The sequence below is a fragment of the Carya illinoinensis genome, chromosome 14 (assembly GCF_018687715.1).
Source record: "Carya illinoinensis cultivar Pawnee chromosome 14, C.illinoinensisPawnee_v1, whole genome shotgun sequence".
In the NCBI taxonomy this organism is placed as follows: domain Eukaryota; kingdom Viridiplantae; phylum Streptophyta; class Magnoliopsida; order Fagales; family Juglandaceae; genus Carya; species Carya illinoinensis.
In genome coordinates this window covers 32,973,895-32,992,001 of record NC_056765.1, presented here as the reverse complement: position 1 = coordinate 32,992,001, position 18,107 = coordinate 32,973,895, and the positions used below count along the sequence as shown (strand labels likewise).

General features: G+C 36.6%; 2 protein-coding genes and 1 pseudogene across 7 annotated transcripts; 1 reads left to right on the top strand and 2 right to left on the bottom strand.

Moving 5' to 3' along the window:
• Nucleotides 1-4,352: 4,352 nt before the first annotated feature.
• LOC122293935 (disease resistance protein RPV1-like) lies at nucleotides 4,353-9,088 on the top strand. 4 transcript variants are annotated; one of them, XM_043102399.1, is made up of 7 exons: nucleotides 4,353-5,007; nucleotides 5,268-6,345; nucleotides 6,428-6,730; nucleotides 7,236-7,448; nucleotides 7,580-8,197; nucleotides 8,351-8,480; nucleotides 8,529-9,088. In XM_043102399.1, exons 1-7 carry the CDS (start codon nucleotides 4,424-4,426, stop codon nucleotides 8,972-8,974), a joined length of 3,372 nt encoding a protein of 1,123 aa, XP_042958333.1. In that variant the 5' UTR covers nucleotides 4,353-4,423; the 3' UTR covers nucleotides 8,975-9,088. The 4 variants fall into 4 exon arrangements, with proteins under 4 accessions (XP_042958333.1, XP_042958332.1, XP_042958334.1 ...); XM_043102398.1 differs by having other exon boundaries at nucleotides 8,511-9,088; XM_043102400.1 differs by having other exon boundaries at nucleotides 8,351-8,463; nucleotides 8,524-9,087.
• Nucleotides 9,089-9,609: 521 nt separating this feature from the next.
• Nucleotides 9,610-18,107, bottom strand: part of LOC122293869 — a 63,369-nt pseudogene continuing 54,871 nt past the window's right edge.
• On the bottom strand, nucleotides 12,378-17,423 carry LOC122293943 (casein kinase 1-like protein HD16). Of its 3 annotated transcripts, XM_043102413.1 has the most exons (7): nucleotides 17,285-17,423; nucleotides 17,076-17,145; nucleotides 16,940-16,995; nucleotides 15,375-15,502; nucleotides 15,051-15,233; nucleotides 14,825-14,940; nucleotides 12,378-13,312 (listed from the first exon to the last, which is right to left on the bottom strand). In XM_043102413.1, the coding sequence occupies exons 3-7, from the start codon at nucleotides 16,962-16,964 to the stop codon at nucleotides 13,282-13,284; spliced, it is 483 nt and encodes a 160-aa protein (XP_042958347.1). In that variant the 5' UTR covers nucleotides 16,965-16,995; nucleotides 17,076-17,145; nucleotides 17,285-17,423; the 3' UTR covers nucleotides 12,378-13,281. The 3 variants fall into 3 exon arrangements, with proteins under 3 accessions (XP_042958347.1, XP_042958345.1, XP_042958346.1); XM_043102411.1 differs by lacking the exons at nucleotides 17,076-17,145; nucleotides 17,285-17,423 and having other exon boundaries at nucleotides 14,825-14,955; nucleotides 16,940-16,979; XM_043102412.1 differs by lacking the exons at nucleotides 17,076-17,145; nucleotides 17,285-17,423 and having other exon boundaries at nucleotides 14,825-14,955; nucleotides 16,946-16,979.

Below are 18,107 nucleotides of genomic sequence, written 5' to 3'. Positions count from 1 at the left end.
CAACTTTTGCCTGCTCCTAATAATAATATCAATTAATTAATAAATCCTCTTTTCAAGTTTGGCCAAGCTAGGTAGGTGAGCAAGGAGCGTAGGGAGTGGACGGGGTAGGATTCTTCTTTTTCGTTACAAATCATTTTTAGCTCTCCGGGTTTTGTTTAGAGAGCCCAGATTCATCACTTAATGGTGGAATATGACTCCATAGTTCTTCAAACTCAATCCACGTGGAAGAAAATATTTAGAGTCGGTTTCTTCTTCTTCTTAAAATATATATTTGATGACCACAATTTAAAAGCTATAAAATTTATGCATATTAAAAGTATGCATAGATCGTTTGCTTTATTAAACTCCATAACTTATTAATTATGTTTTTTTCGATTCCAAATATGCAATAAAAAGGACTTTAGGGATAATTAAAAAAAAAGGAGCAGCCTAGCTAGCTTAGATTTAACACATTCAATTGAAATCATGTGATCGTGAAATTTAGTATTCTTACATAGTAATTCTCGTAAGAAAGTGGCATCCATAGTGAGTATTCATTCACCTTCTCTTAAGAGTTATAAGCCACTTCATGAATCTTGATGACTGGTCCTTAATGACCAACCGAGAGTTGTATTTAGAGAGACTATTTACATAACCCATCTCCCATTTGGATACGGATGTGTGTAGAAATCACAAATAATTTTTCTTTCAAATAGTTCTTTCTAGTCCCAGCATTTAAGACGTGGAATTCGTGAGTGTTGCTATGGTATATTACCACGTAATACATTCCACCATCAAAATATAAGGATATTGGATGATCAACAACACTAAAGAATCCATGAAACAAGCACACTAGTTTCAAAATATTTCCGACTAGATAATATCGCCTCTGTTACATGCTTTAATCTAATATCAGAAACAGGTCGTTCTTGATTTATTTTTTGTCGTGGTTGTAGTGATTTCTTTTACAGAATATTTTTTCTTCTGCGATGAGAATTTTTTTTTCCTGTCGGTAACCATGCTTGAGAGGTGGTTGACGAAAAGTTTGCCACTTGATCGATGCTGAGCATTGTAAATGCAACCAAAGGAACGCTGCCTGTACAGCGGCTGTGGCCACATACCGAGCGGGGCAGGGACCCATACGCTTGGAGGTGTGGCACACATCGGCTCCGTAAGCACCATCCGACCGCGACAATGCTGCGTTACTCATCATATAGAATCGGGCAACACCGCAACTCTGACCTCGGCGACGCCCCCTTGCATTTTTCTTTTTTTTTTTTTTTTTTTTTTTTTTTTTTTTTTTGGTGTTGCTGCAATCGGGGATGTTCCCCGACGTAGCCGCGACTCTCAAACCAGGGTGGTGGTACGGCGCGAGGAGAGTCTCACGCATTGCAGCCTCCACGTACAGTGCATCCCGCACCCATGAGGGTCCAGCGAGCACTGCAGCTTGAGCACACCAGCTGGGTGCTGTGCAGCCCATGGAGTTTCGTGCATGGCGCAACCTGCACGGCACATGAAGGTACGGCCACTGTTGCACGCAACTGCACGATGCAGCGAGCACCAGCAGTGCCGCGCGCACCACCTGCGCAGCCCACAAAGGTTCCCAAGGTTGTCTTCCATGGTGGCGGCGGCAGCTGCAAGACAAAAAAAAAAAAAAAAAAAAAGTGCACAATTAGGTGCTGCCCGCACCACAGGCGACGGAGGTTCACGCTGCGCCGAGTGAGGTAGCGCTACTGTAATCTTCAGTTGCCGCTAGGAGCTGCTTTGGTGGTGCTTGAAGGGTGGTGGGCAGTGGCGTTGAAAGGGTGGCGTCAATTACAAATTTTCTTCCGTTACAAGAACTGTAACGTGTTTGAGGAAGATGATGAACAGTGTAACTTTGTGTTTCAAGAATGCGGGCTTGGGTTTATTTTTAAAATCATGTTATGGGCTGCGAAATTGGGATGGGCTATTTTTATTGTGGCCTAATATGTATTCTTGTTTAAATTTTAAAAGGAAAAGACCTGGACTTGATTTAAATCACCTGGGCTGAGAATTTGTTTTGGGCTCCTACTGATTTAAGTCTTTCTTTTTTTAAAAAAATCCTAAACTCGGCCCATATGTTTTTTGATGAAAAATTATTTTAAAAAAGAGGCCGCTGGGAGATGTGGGCTGTGATCCCAGTAGGCTATTAGAGCCCAACAGGCTTAGGCCTGCTCTGCAATGGGCGCCTAAGAGAGTGCGGCCCACTGGCTGTTGTTTTAAAAAATTGCGTGGGTGGTGACTTGAACCCAAGACCGCACACAAGGAAATGGACTCAAGTATTGGATAGAGTTTATTGTTAGTAAGTTTGCTGACTTTATTTATTTATTCAACATGTTATTGTGGCATAGGATTTTTTTTTTTCAAATATTTTTGCATGTGATTATGGTTATCAAATACATACTTGCTATGATATTATTTTTGTCACATTTGTTAGGCATTTTATTTCATGTTATGAATTGTCTAGATTATTACTTTTTGTGAATAATAATTATTTGAATGAAATGTGATGAATTTCTTGTACGTGTATTGTGTTTACATGTAATTGTATGAGCTTATTTTATCACTAGTATTTACTAGGCTAATTTTATTCCGGGCGGTACCACTCAAGTGTACTACTCAGGAAGAAAATTTTATTTTTTATTTTATTTTTATTTAGTGATCAACAAAGTGACTTTAACTGTATTTTTGTATTTTTTTATTTTTTTAAAAATATTTAAATATATTAAAATATATAAAAAGAAAAAAGAATAAAAAAAGATAGTTTAATAACTAGACGGCATGCCAAGCGGTAAACAATAGGTGACATAGTAGCCCTGTCCTTATATATATTATCGCTCTTTTCAGCATGACATTATCTTGGATATGGAAGTCAATTAGGCAAGCATGCCTACGTTTTCCATTGCTTGTTAATTACAAATATCTTTTTCCAATTGTTTGCTTCAAAAAAATATAATTCTGCCAATTGTTTGTTGCAATTATATAATTAAGAAAAAAATATACTCATTATCTCTATATTACACATTAATATACATTAATAAATAGCTCTATGTACGTACACATTTTAATTAATAAATTGTAAGGACAGCTAATGAGAGTTGACAAAGTCTTCTGACTGTGTCATTCAAAGGAATTAATTCTTCACGCGTTTTTATTTTGAACTTCCTCTCGATCATGACTAAGAAATTACTTGGAAATTACGTAGTAATTACCAGGTGGCTTCCAAGTCAGTCAATAATTTTATTAAATTAATTTATATATATATTCCCACCTTATTTTGAACTTCCTCTCGATCATAACTAAGAAATTACCTGGAAATTACGTAGTAATTACCAGGTGGCTTCCAAGTCAGTCAATAATTTTATTAAATTAATTTATATATATATTCCCACCTTATTTTGAACTTCCTCTCGATCATAACTAAGAAATTACCTGGAAATTACGTAGTAATTACCAGGTGGCTTCCAAGTCAGTCAATAATGTTATTAAATTAATTTATATATATATTCCCACCTTATTTTGAACTTCCTCTCGATCATAACTAAGAAATTACCTGGAAATTACGTAGTAATTACCAGGTGGCTTCCAAGTCAGTCAATAATTTTATTAAATTAATTTATATATATATTCCCACCTTATTTTGAACTTCCTCTCGATCATAACTAAGAAATTACCTGGAAATTACGTAGTAATTACCAGGTGGCTTCCAAGTCAGTCAATAATTTTATTAAATTAATTTATATATATATTCCCACCTTATTTTGAACTTCCTCTCGATCATAACTAAGAAATTACCTGGAAATTACGTAGTAATTACCAGGTGGCTTCCAAGTCAGTCAATAATGTTATTAAATTAATTTATATATATATTCCCACCTTATTTTGAACTTCCTCTCGATCATAACTAAGAAATTACCTGGAAATTACGTAGTAATTACCAGGTGGCTTCCAAGTCAGTCAATAATTTTATTAAATTAATTTATATATATATTCCCACCTTATTTTGAACTTCCTCTCGATCATAACTAAGAAATTACCTGAAAATTACGTAGTAATTACCAGGTGGCTTCCAAGTCAGTCAATAATTTTATTAAATTAATTTATATATATATTCCCACCTTATTTTGAACTTCCTCTCGATCATAACTAAGAATTTACCTGAAAATTACGTAGTAATTACCAGTTGGCTTCCAAGTCAGTCAATAATTTTATTAAATTAATTTATATATATATTCCCACCTTATTTTGAACTTCCTCTCGATCATAACTAAGAAATTACCTGGAAATTACGTAGTAATTACCAGGTGGCTTCTAAGTCAGTCAATAATTTTATCAAATTAATTTATATATATATAAGCCCGCAAATTACCAATATTCCCACCTTCCACAATTAAGCTTCTAAATCTCTCGCACTGCAATATTCATGGCCACTCAAAGACCCTCTTCATCCACAAATTCCGAAGATACTAGGAAAAGAAAAAGAGACAATTCATCTTGTTCGGAAGAAGATGAAAAAATCATATCCTCTTCCTCACCTTCTTCCTCGACGCCTCGATGGAAACATGATGTTTTCCTTAGTTTCTGTGGCAAAGACACTCGCAGAAGTTTTACGGATCATCTCTATTTTGATTTAAAACGGAAAGGTATTCTCGTTTTTAGAGATGACGAATCACTGGAGCGAGGAAAATCCATTTCTCCCGAGCTTATGCAAGCAATTCAAGAATCCCAATATGCCATCGTCATTTTTTCAGCAAATTATGCTTCTTCCAAATGGTGCCTCCAGGAACTTGCCGAGATCGTTGAATGGGAGGAAAAGAAGAATCTCACAATTATTCCTATTTTCTATCATGTGAATCCTTCAGATGTAAGAAATCAAACAGGGAATTTTGCAGAAGCTTTCGCTGCACATGAAGAAGATCTCAAGTTAGACATCAAAGAGATTGATACGTGGAGAAATGCCTGCAGAAAAGTCGGTAATATTTCCGGAGAGCACATAAATGGGGACAGGTAACATTTAGTCCTCTTTTCTACTTCTAAGCAATTAAGATAACTTGGAAACTTTGAGAAATGATAGTACTGTTGCGGTTATTGCTATTGTTAGTGTTGCTATTAACAACTATCTATCTATCTATTTAGCTACTCATGACACTTATAATTTTTCTACAAAACAATGCTAAATATTCTAATTATAAGTTAAAAGAGGTTTTTTTTTTTTTGTTCGTGCCTATTTAGCTTTCGTCTATATTAATTGTTCTATCAAATTACAGGTACGAGTCAACAATTATACAACAAATCAGTGGAATTATATTCTACAATTATACAATGCTAAATATTCTAATTCATGATAACCAGAAAATTGTTGGAATAAACTCCCATGTAGAGGAAATGACGAACTTATTGCATATGGAATCGAATGACGTTCGCTTCTTAGGAATTCATGGGATGGGTGGCGTTGGTAAAACAACATTGGCCGAAATAATTTATTATAGATTTTCTTGTCGATTCGAAGGAAGCAGCTTTATTTCTTGTACTGGAGAAAAATCTACTGCTGCTCCTAATCTAGCTTCTTTACAAAAACAACTTCTTTCTATGATCATGCAACAAGAAATACATATATGGGATCATCGCGACGGAATCATGTTGATGAGAAACAGGTTGCGGAATAAAAAGGTTCTTATCATCCTTGATGATGTGGATTGTGAAAAGCTACTGTCGGCATTAGCAGGGGATCGGAAATGGTTTGGTCCAGGGAGTAGGGTGATTATAACATGCAGAGATAGTCATCTGTTGATAACACGTGAAGTGAATGATATCTATAAGGTTGAGCTGCTTCAAACCCCCGATGCTTTGCAGCTATTTAGTTTGTCAGCCTTCGACAAAACCAATCCTCCAGAGAATTACAAGGATCTATCTATGGATTTTGTGAGTTATGCTGGAGGCCTTCCTTTAGCTCTTAAAGTTTTGGGTCGCTTCTTATTTGGGAGAACAATAGATTTATGGAAAAGTGCTAGGGATAAATTGGAAGCGATTCCTAAAACTGAAATTTTTGATGTTCTTAAAATAAGTTTTGATGGGCTGGAGGAATCGCAGAAAAAACTGTTTTTGGATCTGGCATGTTTTTGTCGCATAAGTTTTTTTAAGGAAATATATCTAGCCATCGACTTTGAGGTTCTCGTCGACAAGTCCCTCCTAAGCAAATATCCATATGGTGTGAACTTGACCATGCATGATTTGCTAAAAAAAATGGGCCAGGAAATATTTCGCCGCGAAGATCCTGAAGAACCTGGACGACGTAGTAGGCTGTGTCGTAAGGAGGATGTCTTTCACGTGCTGGAGAAAGATACTGTAAGTTGATTAGTGTAGAGATTAATATAAAAAGGTATATTTTCATCCTAATTCTTGCTAATCCGCTCTTCTTGGTTACTAGGGAACTGATGCAATTGAAGGCATATACCTCCATTTTGATCTTCCTGATGAAGCGAAACATAGATTCAATATTAACGCCAAAGCATTCTCAAAGATGAGAAAATTGAGATTTCTTTATTTCGATCCTTTTCGATATATAAACTGGCGTGGAAATCCTTTGAATTACATGCCAAGCGATAAGTTGCAATTCCTAGAGTGGCATAATTGTCCTTCGAAATCCTGGCCGAGCAGTTTCCAACCAAAAGGTCTTGTTGTACTAAGCATGCCTGAAAGCCGCTTCAAACGACTGTGGAAGGGATTGATGGTATGTTTCTCACTCTTATAAAATATTTTTTGTTCTACTTTTATATAATTTTTTTTTATGATATATAATAATTTGAAAGAAGATTTACAATAAAAATAAAATACGTTTAAAACAACTTATGTATTAAAAAAGTATTTGATATGTCAATAACAATATATCATTGAAATAATATAAAGACACTCATATAAATATATTAAACAAAAGAAATATAGAGTGTCTAAATCAAAATTTTTAACTATTTCTCTTTCAATATAGACAATGGAAAGAGGTTAGAAATACTATTGGTTATAGTTAGAATTTTTTTAAAATTTTATTTATAATAAAAATATGTATTTTATTTTATATAAGATGTGTTTTATTTATTTCGAGGGGCCAATACATAATAAATTAATATTATTTTATTAAATAAATAAAATTAACATATATATTTACATTTCTGGGGACCCCAACGTGGCTCCGCCAGTGCATATTTTGGTCTAACTAACTACTTGTTTGTTTTTAACAGGTTTTAAACAATTTGAAGAAATTAGATATGAGTTATTCTAGGAACTTGATTGAAATACCAGATTTGAGTGGAGCTCCAAAACTTGAGATAATAAACCTGGCAAAGTGTAGAAGCTTGTGTGAGGTTCACCCATCCATCGGAACTCTCAGACGACTACAAGTAATAGAACTAGGGTGCACGGGAATCAAACAACTCTGGAATAGGACATTGGTGGTAAGTTTTTCACTTGTATAAATAAATACGTATTGATCTTCTTAATAATCACTCTTCATATATTTTCCAAATAAGTTAATATATTCATATTTTGATCTAATTAATTATAACTACTTGTTTGCTTATAACAGGTTTTAGACAATTTGAAGGAATTAGATCTGGGTTGTTGTGAGAACTTGATTGAAACACCAGATTTGAGTGGAACTCCAAATCTTGAAGAAATAGATTTTTCAGATTGTGGAAGCTTGTGTAAGGTCCACCCATCCATCGGATTTCTCAAACGACTAAAACAGTTGCGTTTAAACGGATGTCCAAGACTTGAGAATTTCCTGAATATTCTGGGAGATATGACATCTCTAGAGAGCTTGAGTTTACCATCATCGGAAGTCTCAATTTTTCCGAGTGTTATTTATAGTTTTTCATCTCTTGGAAGTCTCTTGTTGGATGATTGGTCAAGACTAGAGAAATTTCCAGACCTGAGTATGTTGGAATGTTTGGCGGAATTTCAGGTATACGGAACTGCTATATCACAAATACCATCTATCAATCTAATCCCCAAGAGCATCCGTTTCTTTGACCTCGAAGGAGGAAAGAGGATGCCAGGTGAATCAAGAGATTTGGTTAAGTTCATTGATAATGGCTACTCTGTGCCGAGACAAAGCTCATATCCCACCAATCGTGATATCGGATCACCTGTAGAATATGAGACAGAAGAAAAGTTTTGGGTGCGAATTAACTTTTTCGGTTTTGTGAGTCTCTCTATCTCTCTCTCTTCTTTACTTTAGAAAAAAGAACACACGTAAATATACGTAAGGTGGTGTTGAAATAAACAAAACAAGTTGACAACCACCAAAACAAAAATAGCTTACTTTGTGCAGCAATTAACATCTCTTTTTGTGCAGTCCCCAAAGGTGTTGATACAAAGGTGGTCGTTGGGATCTAGAATCCCGGAGTGGGTCCACAATAAAAGTAATGGCTCCTCTCTTTTTTTTGACATGTGTAATGGCTCCTCTCTAAAGATAGAGTCGGATGGTGATACAGAGGGTGATACAGAGTCGGATGGTGATACAGAGTCGGATGGTGATACGATGTCGGTGATGGGGATTGCTATCTTTATTGTTTGTCAATTCCATTCAATTCCTCCGATTAATTTCTCCGAATATGAAAATGTGGCGTTTACAATTTGTTTGGATGACGATACTCCAGAAAATTATTTTCACCAATTTGAGTATGCACTTTCCACGGACGTCATCTTGGATAAGCCAATTGTATTTTGTATGTATCTATGGGATCCGGAATCTTTGGAAAGCCGAAAATTGAAGAGTCTGGATAAACGGAAGATTTCCATTACAGCAAAATTTAGGAATTTCGCCGTTCAAATTCCATTTATGGAAGTAGAAGTGAAAGAATGGGGATTGCATTTAGTATCTCCGAATGATGGTGCTCTTGGTTTGGGATCAGATTTATATTCCTTCGTCGATTTTATTAATTTAGGGGAAATGTGGTTTGACATGAATGAAGATTAGATTCATCAGGAGTACCCCTTTCAAGCTTAGTCCTTTTGAGTAATGGCTTGGCATTGTTTATTTCGAGAATAGAAGATGATCCAGAATTATCTCATCTTATTTTTAAATTCAAAAGAAGCCGATTTAAAGAAGCCCTTATATCAAATTGTCAAGAGGTTTGATCCAGAATTATTATTAAAAATTGTCGAACTTACTAAACATACACGATCATCGATAATCAAGAGATCAATAGATACTTGAAATCACTCCCACTTGACTATAAGATGTATTTAAAACACTAAACTTCACTTTTGCCACTCACTCAAGCTTCACAATTGGACTTACTTGGACTCCACATGCACTTGCACCCTAGGAAATGCATGCATGCATGCCAAACTTGAATTGAATTGGGCTTAGCATTATTATCTCCTTACTCCAAATTGAGCCTTTACTACTACTTATCCAAGTAACAATCAAAAGAAGGTTCTTGACTGCTAAACTTGTCAGTTAATGTAATATGCAATCGATGACGTGCAAAATGGAGAAAATCATCATCTTCGTGTGTAATAGGGAAATAAAGGTTATAACTACTAGCATCCCTGCACGAATAGACATACATACCCTTAATATGAGCATTTTGTCAAGATAGAATTGTGTTAGCAGAACCATAGTTTCATCTTTTGATTAAGGACATAATGATATTATGTCAACACCACGAGTAACTTGACACTGCTCTAAAGTCAGTCTTCCTACTTTCTAAAAGAAACATCTGAAACAAGAAAAGCAAAAATGGTGCTACACTATATATTTTTTTCTTACAAACTCGTACAAGGAGGTAAAATGAAAGACAAACGTGCAGCTTTAATACCGATTTATCATACATAGGAGCACACGTCTCGGCTGTAGCCGCAGCTAAGCTCCTCAATCGTTTTTTACAATCGACATGAAATCCTACATAAATGATAGGGAAAGAGGAACACCAAAATTTCACTTTCTTTTGACCTAGAAATTCCTTGCAATTACAAAAGAATCAAGATACCGTCCGCCCATAACACAAACAAGCAAGATAGAGATTCTTTTGCCACTTTTCCTGCACATAAACCAGAAGCACAGACAAAAAGTTTAGTGTATCACATCTCAGAAAAGGTACAATGAACCTATATCTGCACCTCATAGAAATAATCTCATCCCAGAAGAATATACTCCCCAACACATTTACCTTAACATGGGTGCTCGGAAATTGGGATGTACGCAAGGTCTCTTGCCTTTCATCACCAGGTGTGCGCCTAGGCACACTCAAAATGAGGGCAGCTTGATCCCATGTGGCAGCTGTCGATGTAATTCGGTAACCACTGTCCCAGCGCCTATGGATGCCCTCACTTGGATAAAGAAAATCAAGCTCCACAACCTTATACAAAGCAGTGACAGTAGCAACCATGCCAATTTGTCTTCAAATGTGAAGAAACAATGTTGAAAATATGATCGATTTGTCTGCCAACTAGTTTCAACCCTAGGTCACATTGCTGAATTCAACATAAGCAGTCAAGTCCATCATCATAAGTTGTTTCAAATTTATTTGGCAACAAAATTTACACAAAGTCAAGCAGGGTGAAAAGTAACGTCATGAAAATTCCAACATGGATTTCCAACAAGTCAAATTAACATTTAAAAGCCATTATTAAGTTACGTCAGCTACCCCCACCACCCCCTCCCCCCCCCCCCCCCCCAAAAAAAAAAAACCAAAGAAACACTAAGAAAACAAAAGGGAAGCTTGTCTCTCACTTTCACCACATTTTTGTAGGAACACAGAAAAATTGAATTGAGAACAGAATATGTTTGTAAATAGAACAAGCAAAATTCAACCTGATCACTGAAGCCAGCATTACGAGACATGACAACACCCCAACGGCTCCTGGCAGTTGCCATTGAGGTCAGCTTGGATGATGCCAAGAAGGGTGATCAACCTCTTAGCTTCATGAAGAGGTCTCCAAGGTACTTCTCAGATTGCCGCAATTTGGAAGATGGTACCAATATGCCTATGGTGGGGTCTTTGGTGAGCGAGGAACGTGTAGCTTTGATGATCATGAGCAGTCATTGGATGTTAGAAACTTTTTTTAACACCTGGTTCCAATGGTCGATTGTAATAAATTTTAATGGAAAGACCATTCATGAATTTCTTGTATCACTAGAACATCACTCCTAGACATTACTCTTGTTTATGACCCGTGTACTTGGGCTTTTGCCTATTCCTACGATCAATAAAATCCTATTTTTGAATCAAAAATATATATCTAAGGCTTTATGGGATGAGATCTTTTCTACGCTTGGTATTGCCTGGGCCATGCCTAGGAGACTAGTTGACTTACTGTCGTGTTGGAGAGGAATTCGGCGCAATCATCAAATCGCGGCTATTTGGAAGATGGTGACTCCATGTTTAATGTGGTTTACTTGGAACGAAAGGAATAGTCACTGCTTTGATAATAGGGAATGTTCGATGGGAGGGTTTAGGGACTTTTTCTTTCATACATTGTTACTTTGGGCTTCGGCCATTGTATTGAATGGGACTAGTTTTAATGACTTTTATGCCAATTTTCACAGAACTTAGCTTGTAATTAGGTTCACCTCTATATACTTTCTGTGTAACTGGGCTATGTCTAATTATGTGGATTAACAAATTCTTCTTACTTATAAAAAATATATATATATATATATGTATATATATCTAATAAAGTAAACAAACCTTTAGACATAACCACAAGGGAGCTCCCATTGTTGGCACCAGCAATAGAACTGATGTAGTACCCTTTGTTCCATGATCCATTCCTGTGGATTTGAAACATCAAATTTAATTGTTATTTCACGATAATATCCCCTGTGATGAATAGAGACTATAATATGTGTGTGTGTATGGCACGAAAATTCACCTTGTGCAAGAAAAAAGGTGACAGCTCGTAAACTTGGCTTGTAAAACCAGGTCCAGCATCCATAATAAGTGCCCAGAGATTGGAATAAGATGCCACACAACTTATAAGCAGGCCATCTGCAATCCCTCTCTCCACGTGTTGTGCCAGCCTTGCATCAGCTACATTATAATGGTACCTAAACATTAAATAAGGGAGGTGGTCATTTTTTTTAAGATAAGTAATAAATGAGCAGAGGTCGTAAAGCAACTAAATCTGTGATCCCCTATGACTGTTCCTTACAACAAAGCAAATACATAAAACTGGTATGTTAATTTTTTCTAACACCAAAGCCTTTTCCAGCAAGGAAATAATAATGACGTGATTAAGGCTTTTCAACCAAACCGGGGATCACAGAAACCAAAAGACCAAGTGACCCCAAAGGTAATCCAACAGCAAAGATCTTGCACCCTATAAGTCCGTCTCCTCAATATGGTTCCAATTACATTCTCAGTACCATAATCTCAGACAGTTGAACCATGGCCTTTTTTTTTTTTTTTGAAAGAGGACGGTACCTCGTGATTTTATTAATAACCTTGGCCTTGTTGAGTAATAGAATTTATTTGTTAATAACCTCGTGATTTGAAAGAGTATGGTGCTCACTTAATCAATTTAATGACCCTATCAGGCTTAAGCTTAGTCTGGGGAACCCTCTTGTACACTTCTGTTCCCCCATTTAGGCTGTTTATAACACTACTCTTACACATTAAAAATCAGGCTTATCTTAACTTTTTCTTTTTTGGTAAGTAATAAGAAAACTTTCATAAAAGGGCAAAAGGCACAATCTAAGTACACGTGACATACGAGTCATTCACCTATCTATAAAGAAAAAAATATACAAAAAAATTATGTAAATTAAGCCTACTGAAGTCTATAAAAATTGTCCAAAAGCAGTATAGTTTTGAGAAAGAAATTCTTTAGCTCCTCCATTATCCGTCCACAATCCATCAAAACTTCTTTTGCTTTCTTTCCCTCCAAATAAACTCTATGGGGGCAAGTAGAAACCATTTTCCACACTACTGCAATTGGACAACTACCAGCTAACCTTCTCCAAGCTTTGTTTAATTTATTGAATGAAAGAGAGTCAGGAGGCAAAATCTAGAAGTAATAAGGAACCAAATCATCTTCAGAGAAAACTTTTTATCGGTAGTGTTGCCGCTCAAACTTTTTTTGATTGGTAGCGTTGCCAATCAAACTTCATACCATAACATAGGATTTTTTGGCTCTCAAGATCAGTATCTAAAAAATCTAAATCAAGCTTCTTCTTCTTCTTCATCTTTTCAATTGGTGGATATGAAGAGGCTAGTCTAATTCAAGCTTTTGCGCACCCATTCTATGCGATTGAGTTGATACACCACATGAAACATTTTAGAGCATCAATTGCAGGAGAATACAGACCCTGCACAAAAAGAAACACACATGCACACAAAGAAAGTACACGTTACAACTCAAGAAAAAAAGTATAGGGAGTTGTAACTAGAAATTATTGACGAGAGGAGGCCCACTGCCATTTTACATCAAATCTGGCATCAAGCAACGATCTTTCATGAACAAATAAAGTGATGTTGATAAAAGGACATATAAGCCAATAGCAGAAAGGTTAAACACCAGAAACTTTGAAGTCAGATCCAAAGGTTCTCTCTTTCCTTTTAAATAAACCGGGCAAACCTTGAAAGCTGAACATCCCACACTTTCTTTCATCAGCTGCTCAATAGTTCATCTCAGAACCAAGTTGGGAGGCACAAGTACCAAGGCACACATTAAAGATATAAAATATTCATGCAGATTGCACTAGGGCTAAGATTTTGGGTAACATAAAAGAAGAAGTTCTTAGATTTTATCCTTTTATAAGTAAGTCATAAGATTTACAAAGACTAATTTTAAAAAATCCATAGTACTTAATAAATAGTACTTTTTATTAAACAAGGTTTTATTAATGATGTTGACTTGATAAAATAGAAAATACCACACAAACACCACTTGTGTCCCTAAAATTGGAACCAAGTCCCTCAATTACTGTAATTGTTAGACTTAAGTCCCTTTTTCAGCCACACTAATACCATTTTTTGTAAGATTATTTTATTAATGATCAAGAAAAGAACCGACGGCATAATCGAAGCACATGGAGGTATCCAACAAATACACCTAGTGAGAGAGAGAACATAGAGAGTATAGCTTGAGAGACAAAGTTTGGCTGCCACCCAATGGTAGATTGCATTAAAAAGGACAGCCCGGAGGTCTTCAATGTTGCATTGGGTATCCTCAAAACTTGTTCATTGCTTTCCACAATATCTCAGTGTGTTTGTTTCAAACCACCCCTTCCAATATGCCAAAATATCTACCACCTTTCTACACATCACCCAACTCAACCCAAAAATTATTTTTTTGATCAGTAAATCGACCCAAAAGAATTAAAAACATTGAATTGTTCAGAAAGTAATTCTTGAAATACTGAACTATGTGATTATTATGCCATTCACGTTCAAGGATTCTAGAGAATTGTTTCATCTACATGAATTGGCCACTTGGCAAAAGCACTAGCCGATTGACTCTTGCTCACTAATGCTAATATATGATGTCACATTTAGTAGCTGATATCGAATGACTTATTAATAATTTAGCAAAACTTCCAAAAAGAGAACCAACCAAGTTTAGGCTAGTGACGTGATTCCAATACCCAGTCAAAACCATGCTCTCTTTTCAACTGATTATTCAATTAATAATTTTTTTTTTATAATTATTCAATTAATATATCTTCTGAATCTTAAATTTCTAACGCATATTTGGACTTGCTGAAACTCAATTAATTTCTCTGCCCGCCAGAGGGGTGGTGTTTAATTGAGTGTTTGCGTGTGTGTGTGTGTGTGAGAGACAGAGAGAGAGAGAGACCAAAAGCAAAATGCAGACCTACCTCTGTTTCACTGGTAGCCTAGCATTGTAAATTGAAATCCACTGTGTAGCAGGAACTCCTAATCGAACCTTCTTCTTGGGCTGCCCATCATCATCATCCTCAATATTCAACCTACCCTGTTTTTGACCAACCTGACAAACATGTCAACAGCAGTTGCGTAAAACACCTCCGAATAAAAGAACTACAGAATCAGAATTTAGCCCTAAGTTCATATTACCAAAATTACCTTTTGAGCACCATCAGTGCTTATTGGCCTTAAAGCCGGATTAGGGCCTAATAAGCCCTCTAACAAAGATATTAGCTTGGCATAGTTAGGCTCCTCATCAAATTTCATGTTCACCACAATCTCAAGAAATTGCTTAAGAGGTGGCGGGCAGAAGCAGCATAGCATTTCAGGAGAGGTTGCCATCTTTTTTTTTTGCAAGATAGAAATGATTTGTTATCTCCCTATCACGGAAAAATGGACACAAATAGAGCATTCAAAACAGCCCCAAAAGCAACTCTAAAGACAATAACAAATACTCTAAACCCATGGTATATGTGTTAGTACCTGATAGCCTTGCCAAGACAACCTGCCTCGATGGAGAAAGATGAGTGTATACGCAAGACTCAAGATCATCTCTTCTACTAGCAGTTCTTCCCAGGTGAGCGTGAACACTAGCATATCGAACGGCTCCTCTGGCTCAGAGAAGAAAAGGTATCAAGACCAGCTGTAAAATAGTTGTATTGCAAACCAGTAGCCTAATGAAAAAAAGATCCATTCACCTAAATATATATATATATATATTTTTTTTATCTCGGGGAACCTCTCCAAGGCAAGGGCCCTTCGGACCCCCCCTGCAAAGTAAACACCAGTCCCATGCATTGCGCCCTCGGAACTTTCCCTACACGGAACTGGTTAAATCAATGGCTTTTCACCCAAGGGTGTGGCCCCTAAGGATTGTTTGCACCCATCACCCCCACCCCCTCCTTTTTATATGGGTGGGTATAGGACAGGAATGAAGGGTGGATCATCATTTCACTTTTTTAAGATATATAGAAAAAAAATTGCAATTTTATAACAGTTCAAGATTAACTTCAAGATTAACAGTTGAAGATCAACTATCTAGATAGGTGTCTTTCTTGTGTACGTCTGTGTGCTTGGATTGAATCTTTTGCATTTTTTTTTATCAAATTTATATTACTTCTCAAAAAAGATTACATTAACAAAAGTAGTATGCTACATCCACCTAAATATTTCATAACCAAAATGGCATAGGACATTTTTATATTGATGGTCTGGCTGCGATTATTGACAACCACCTGAATACAAGATTTCTTGATTTTCAAAGAAAATACTGTAAAAGGAGAGTACAAATCGCTCTTTGCTGCTTCATTACAATGTTAGCCTATAAAGGTCATGGAAGTGATCTTTATTTCCTAGTTGTATCACTGGATACTCATGCTTGGTTGCCACTCTCATATAGGTCCTGTGCACTAGGGCTATGCCTACCTATATCATCAATAAAACTCTTTGTTTATTGATCAAAAAAGTTCAAAGTCATATATTTTCATGAAACACCTTGTGGCTGGTTGCAGCATTCTTCACCAACAGAGCATATAGGCAGTAGAATTTAAATCACGGGGTTTTGCAGTATAATTTGAATCATGCTGATTTCACAGATGCTCTTTAATAGTTTTAAGGTATAAAATCAGGAGTTTTGGTAGATTAGAGTTGTCCATTCCAATGGATCATCTATTCTATTTCTATTTTACAATTGGCTACAATAATCTCTACATGTAGAGGTTACTGTTCATTCATCTAAACAATTTATTATTATTTCTCTCCCCTGTCTCTCACAATAGTTTCTCTCCTTGTATTTTTTTTCTCCAACAAACTATTAAATAATATAATATTTAAATGATATAGAGAAAAAATAGATAAGCTGATGGATGACATATTGTAAAAGTCAGTATGTAAAATAGAAAAATTGCACTTTGGTGATGTAATTAAATAACTTAATTGAGCTTTGCCTCCAACCAAGCCCAAAGATTTCAAGACAACACAGGCCAGTAGAACAATAAAAATTATGACACTCTAGGAGGTAAAGAAAGATACAAGCATGGGATACTCACGCCTACCCTGAAGTATTCCAAACATCCCACAGGGTGGGACCTAGCATGTCCATAACCTGCATATAAACAAGTATAAAAGTTAAACCAACAAGTTATAATGGAGAGATGATAAAGATGCAGTTTGTGTGGATCATACCATAACATAATAGTCTCCTTGCCTCCCTTTATAGTGTACGTTTGGTACTACATGACTAGCACCAAGAGTGCTGTTCAAACAAAATGAAAGAAAAAAACATAAATAAATGCATATAAACAGACACACACACACACACACACATATATGGTACAATCATCCACAATCCTTACAAAAAATTAACCCAGAAGAACCCTAAAAAAAGGACCTACTTGTACACTTGCCACTCATATGGTGGACCATAGTTGCAGCCTTCACTGTTTCTATGCTTGAATTTCAGAGCTACCTGAGTATCCCATTTTCAAGTGTGGTACAATCACTCAGCATCATTAGTGCCATTTTCAAGTGTCATGGCAGCCAATGCTTGAGGAATGTCATCGGGCTGAAGAGCGTGATCAAATTGGCGCCAGCATTTTAACGCAATATGCCCCTTTTTTCCGCAAATTTGACAAGTCTCCATGCGAGTATTTTCCCAAGAAGAGTCACGCACATTATTTGGGGCAGAGTTGTGTTGTGTCCCACTAGGAGAGGGGTTTGGGCGTGACACGTGATTGGCTTGGGAGAAGCCACATCCACGGGATGAGAAGTACTTCGGTTTAGAATTCCCGTTCCTTGCATTTGGGCCATAAAACACATAACTTTGTGCATTGTAGGTCTCGTGAAGTTGGGTTCGTGTATCAAACCCCTGTAGCAGCGACACAACCTCAGCATAAGAAGGCATCGGCAGCTTGAGCATGGTGTCCTGAAGGGTTCGTACTTCGGTCCAAGGCCGTTGAGAAGGGCGAACACCTTCAATTTGTCACTCACTGGTCGACCAATTCCTGCTAGATTATCACATACAGTTTTGAAGTTTCTAAGATGTTCCTGTAACGAAACCGACGCCTCCTTCCACATGTAGGTGAGTTGCTAAGTAAGTTGAAATTCTCTTTCTTGGGACTCCTGAGCATAGGCCTCTTCAAGAACATGCCAAACTTGGTAGGAAGTTTAAAGCCCTACAACTAAGCCGAATGATTCCTCAGACAGTGTACTGATGAT

Excerpts from the sequence above, each read along its gene's own strand:
- LOC122293935 (XM_043102397.1), top strand. The coding sequence starts at position 4,424 with ATGGCCACTCAAAGACCCTCTTCATCCACAAATTCCGAAGATACTAGG. Across the intron at positions 5,008-5,267 it reads GAGCACATAAATGGGGACAG|GTACGAGTCAACAATTATAC; the intron begins GTAACATTTAGT and ends ATCAAATTACAG. Across the intron at positions 7,449-7,579 it reads TCTGGAATAGGACATTGGTG|GTTTTAGACAATTTGAAGGA; the intron begins GTAAGTTTTTCA and ends TGCTTATAACAG.
- LOC122293943 (XM_043102411.1), bottom strand. The coding sequence starts at position 16,964 with ATGTTTGGAATACTTCAGGGTAGGC. Across the intron at positions 15,503-16,939 it reads TGGAATACTTCAGGGTAGGC|AGGAGCCGTTCGATATGCTA; the intron begins GTGAGTATCCCA and ends TCTCTGAGCCAG. Across the intron at positions 13,313-14,824 it reads AGGCTACCAGTGAAACAGAG|GGTCTGTATTCTCCTGCAAT; the intron begins GTAGGTCTGCAT and ends CTTTTTGTGCAG.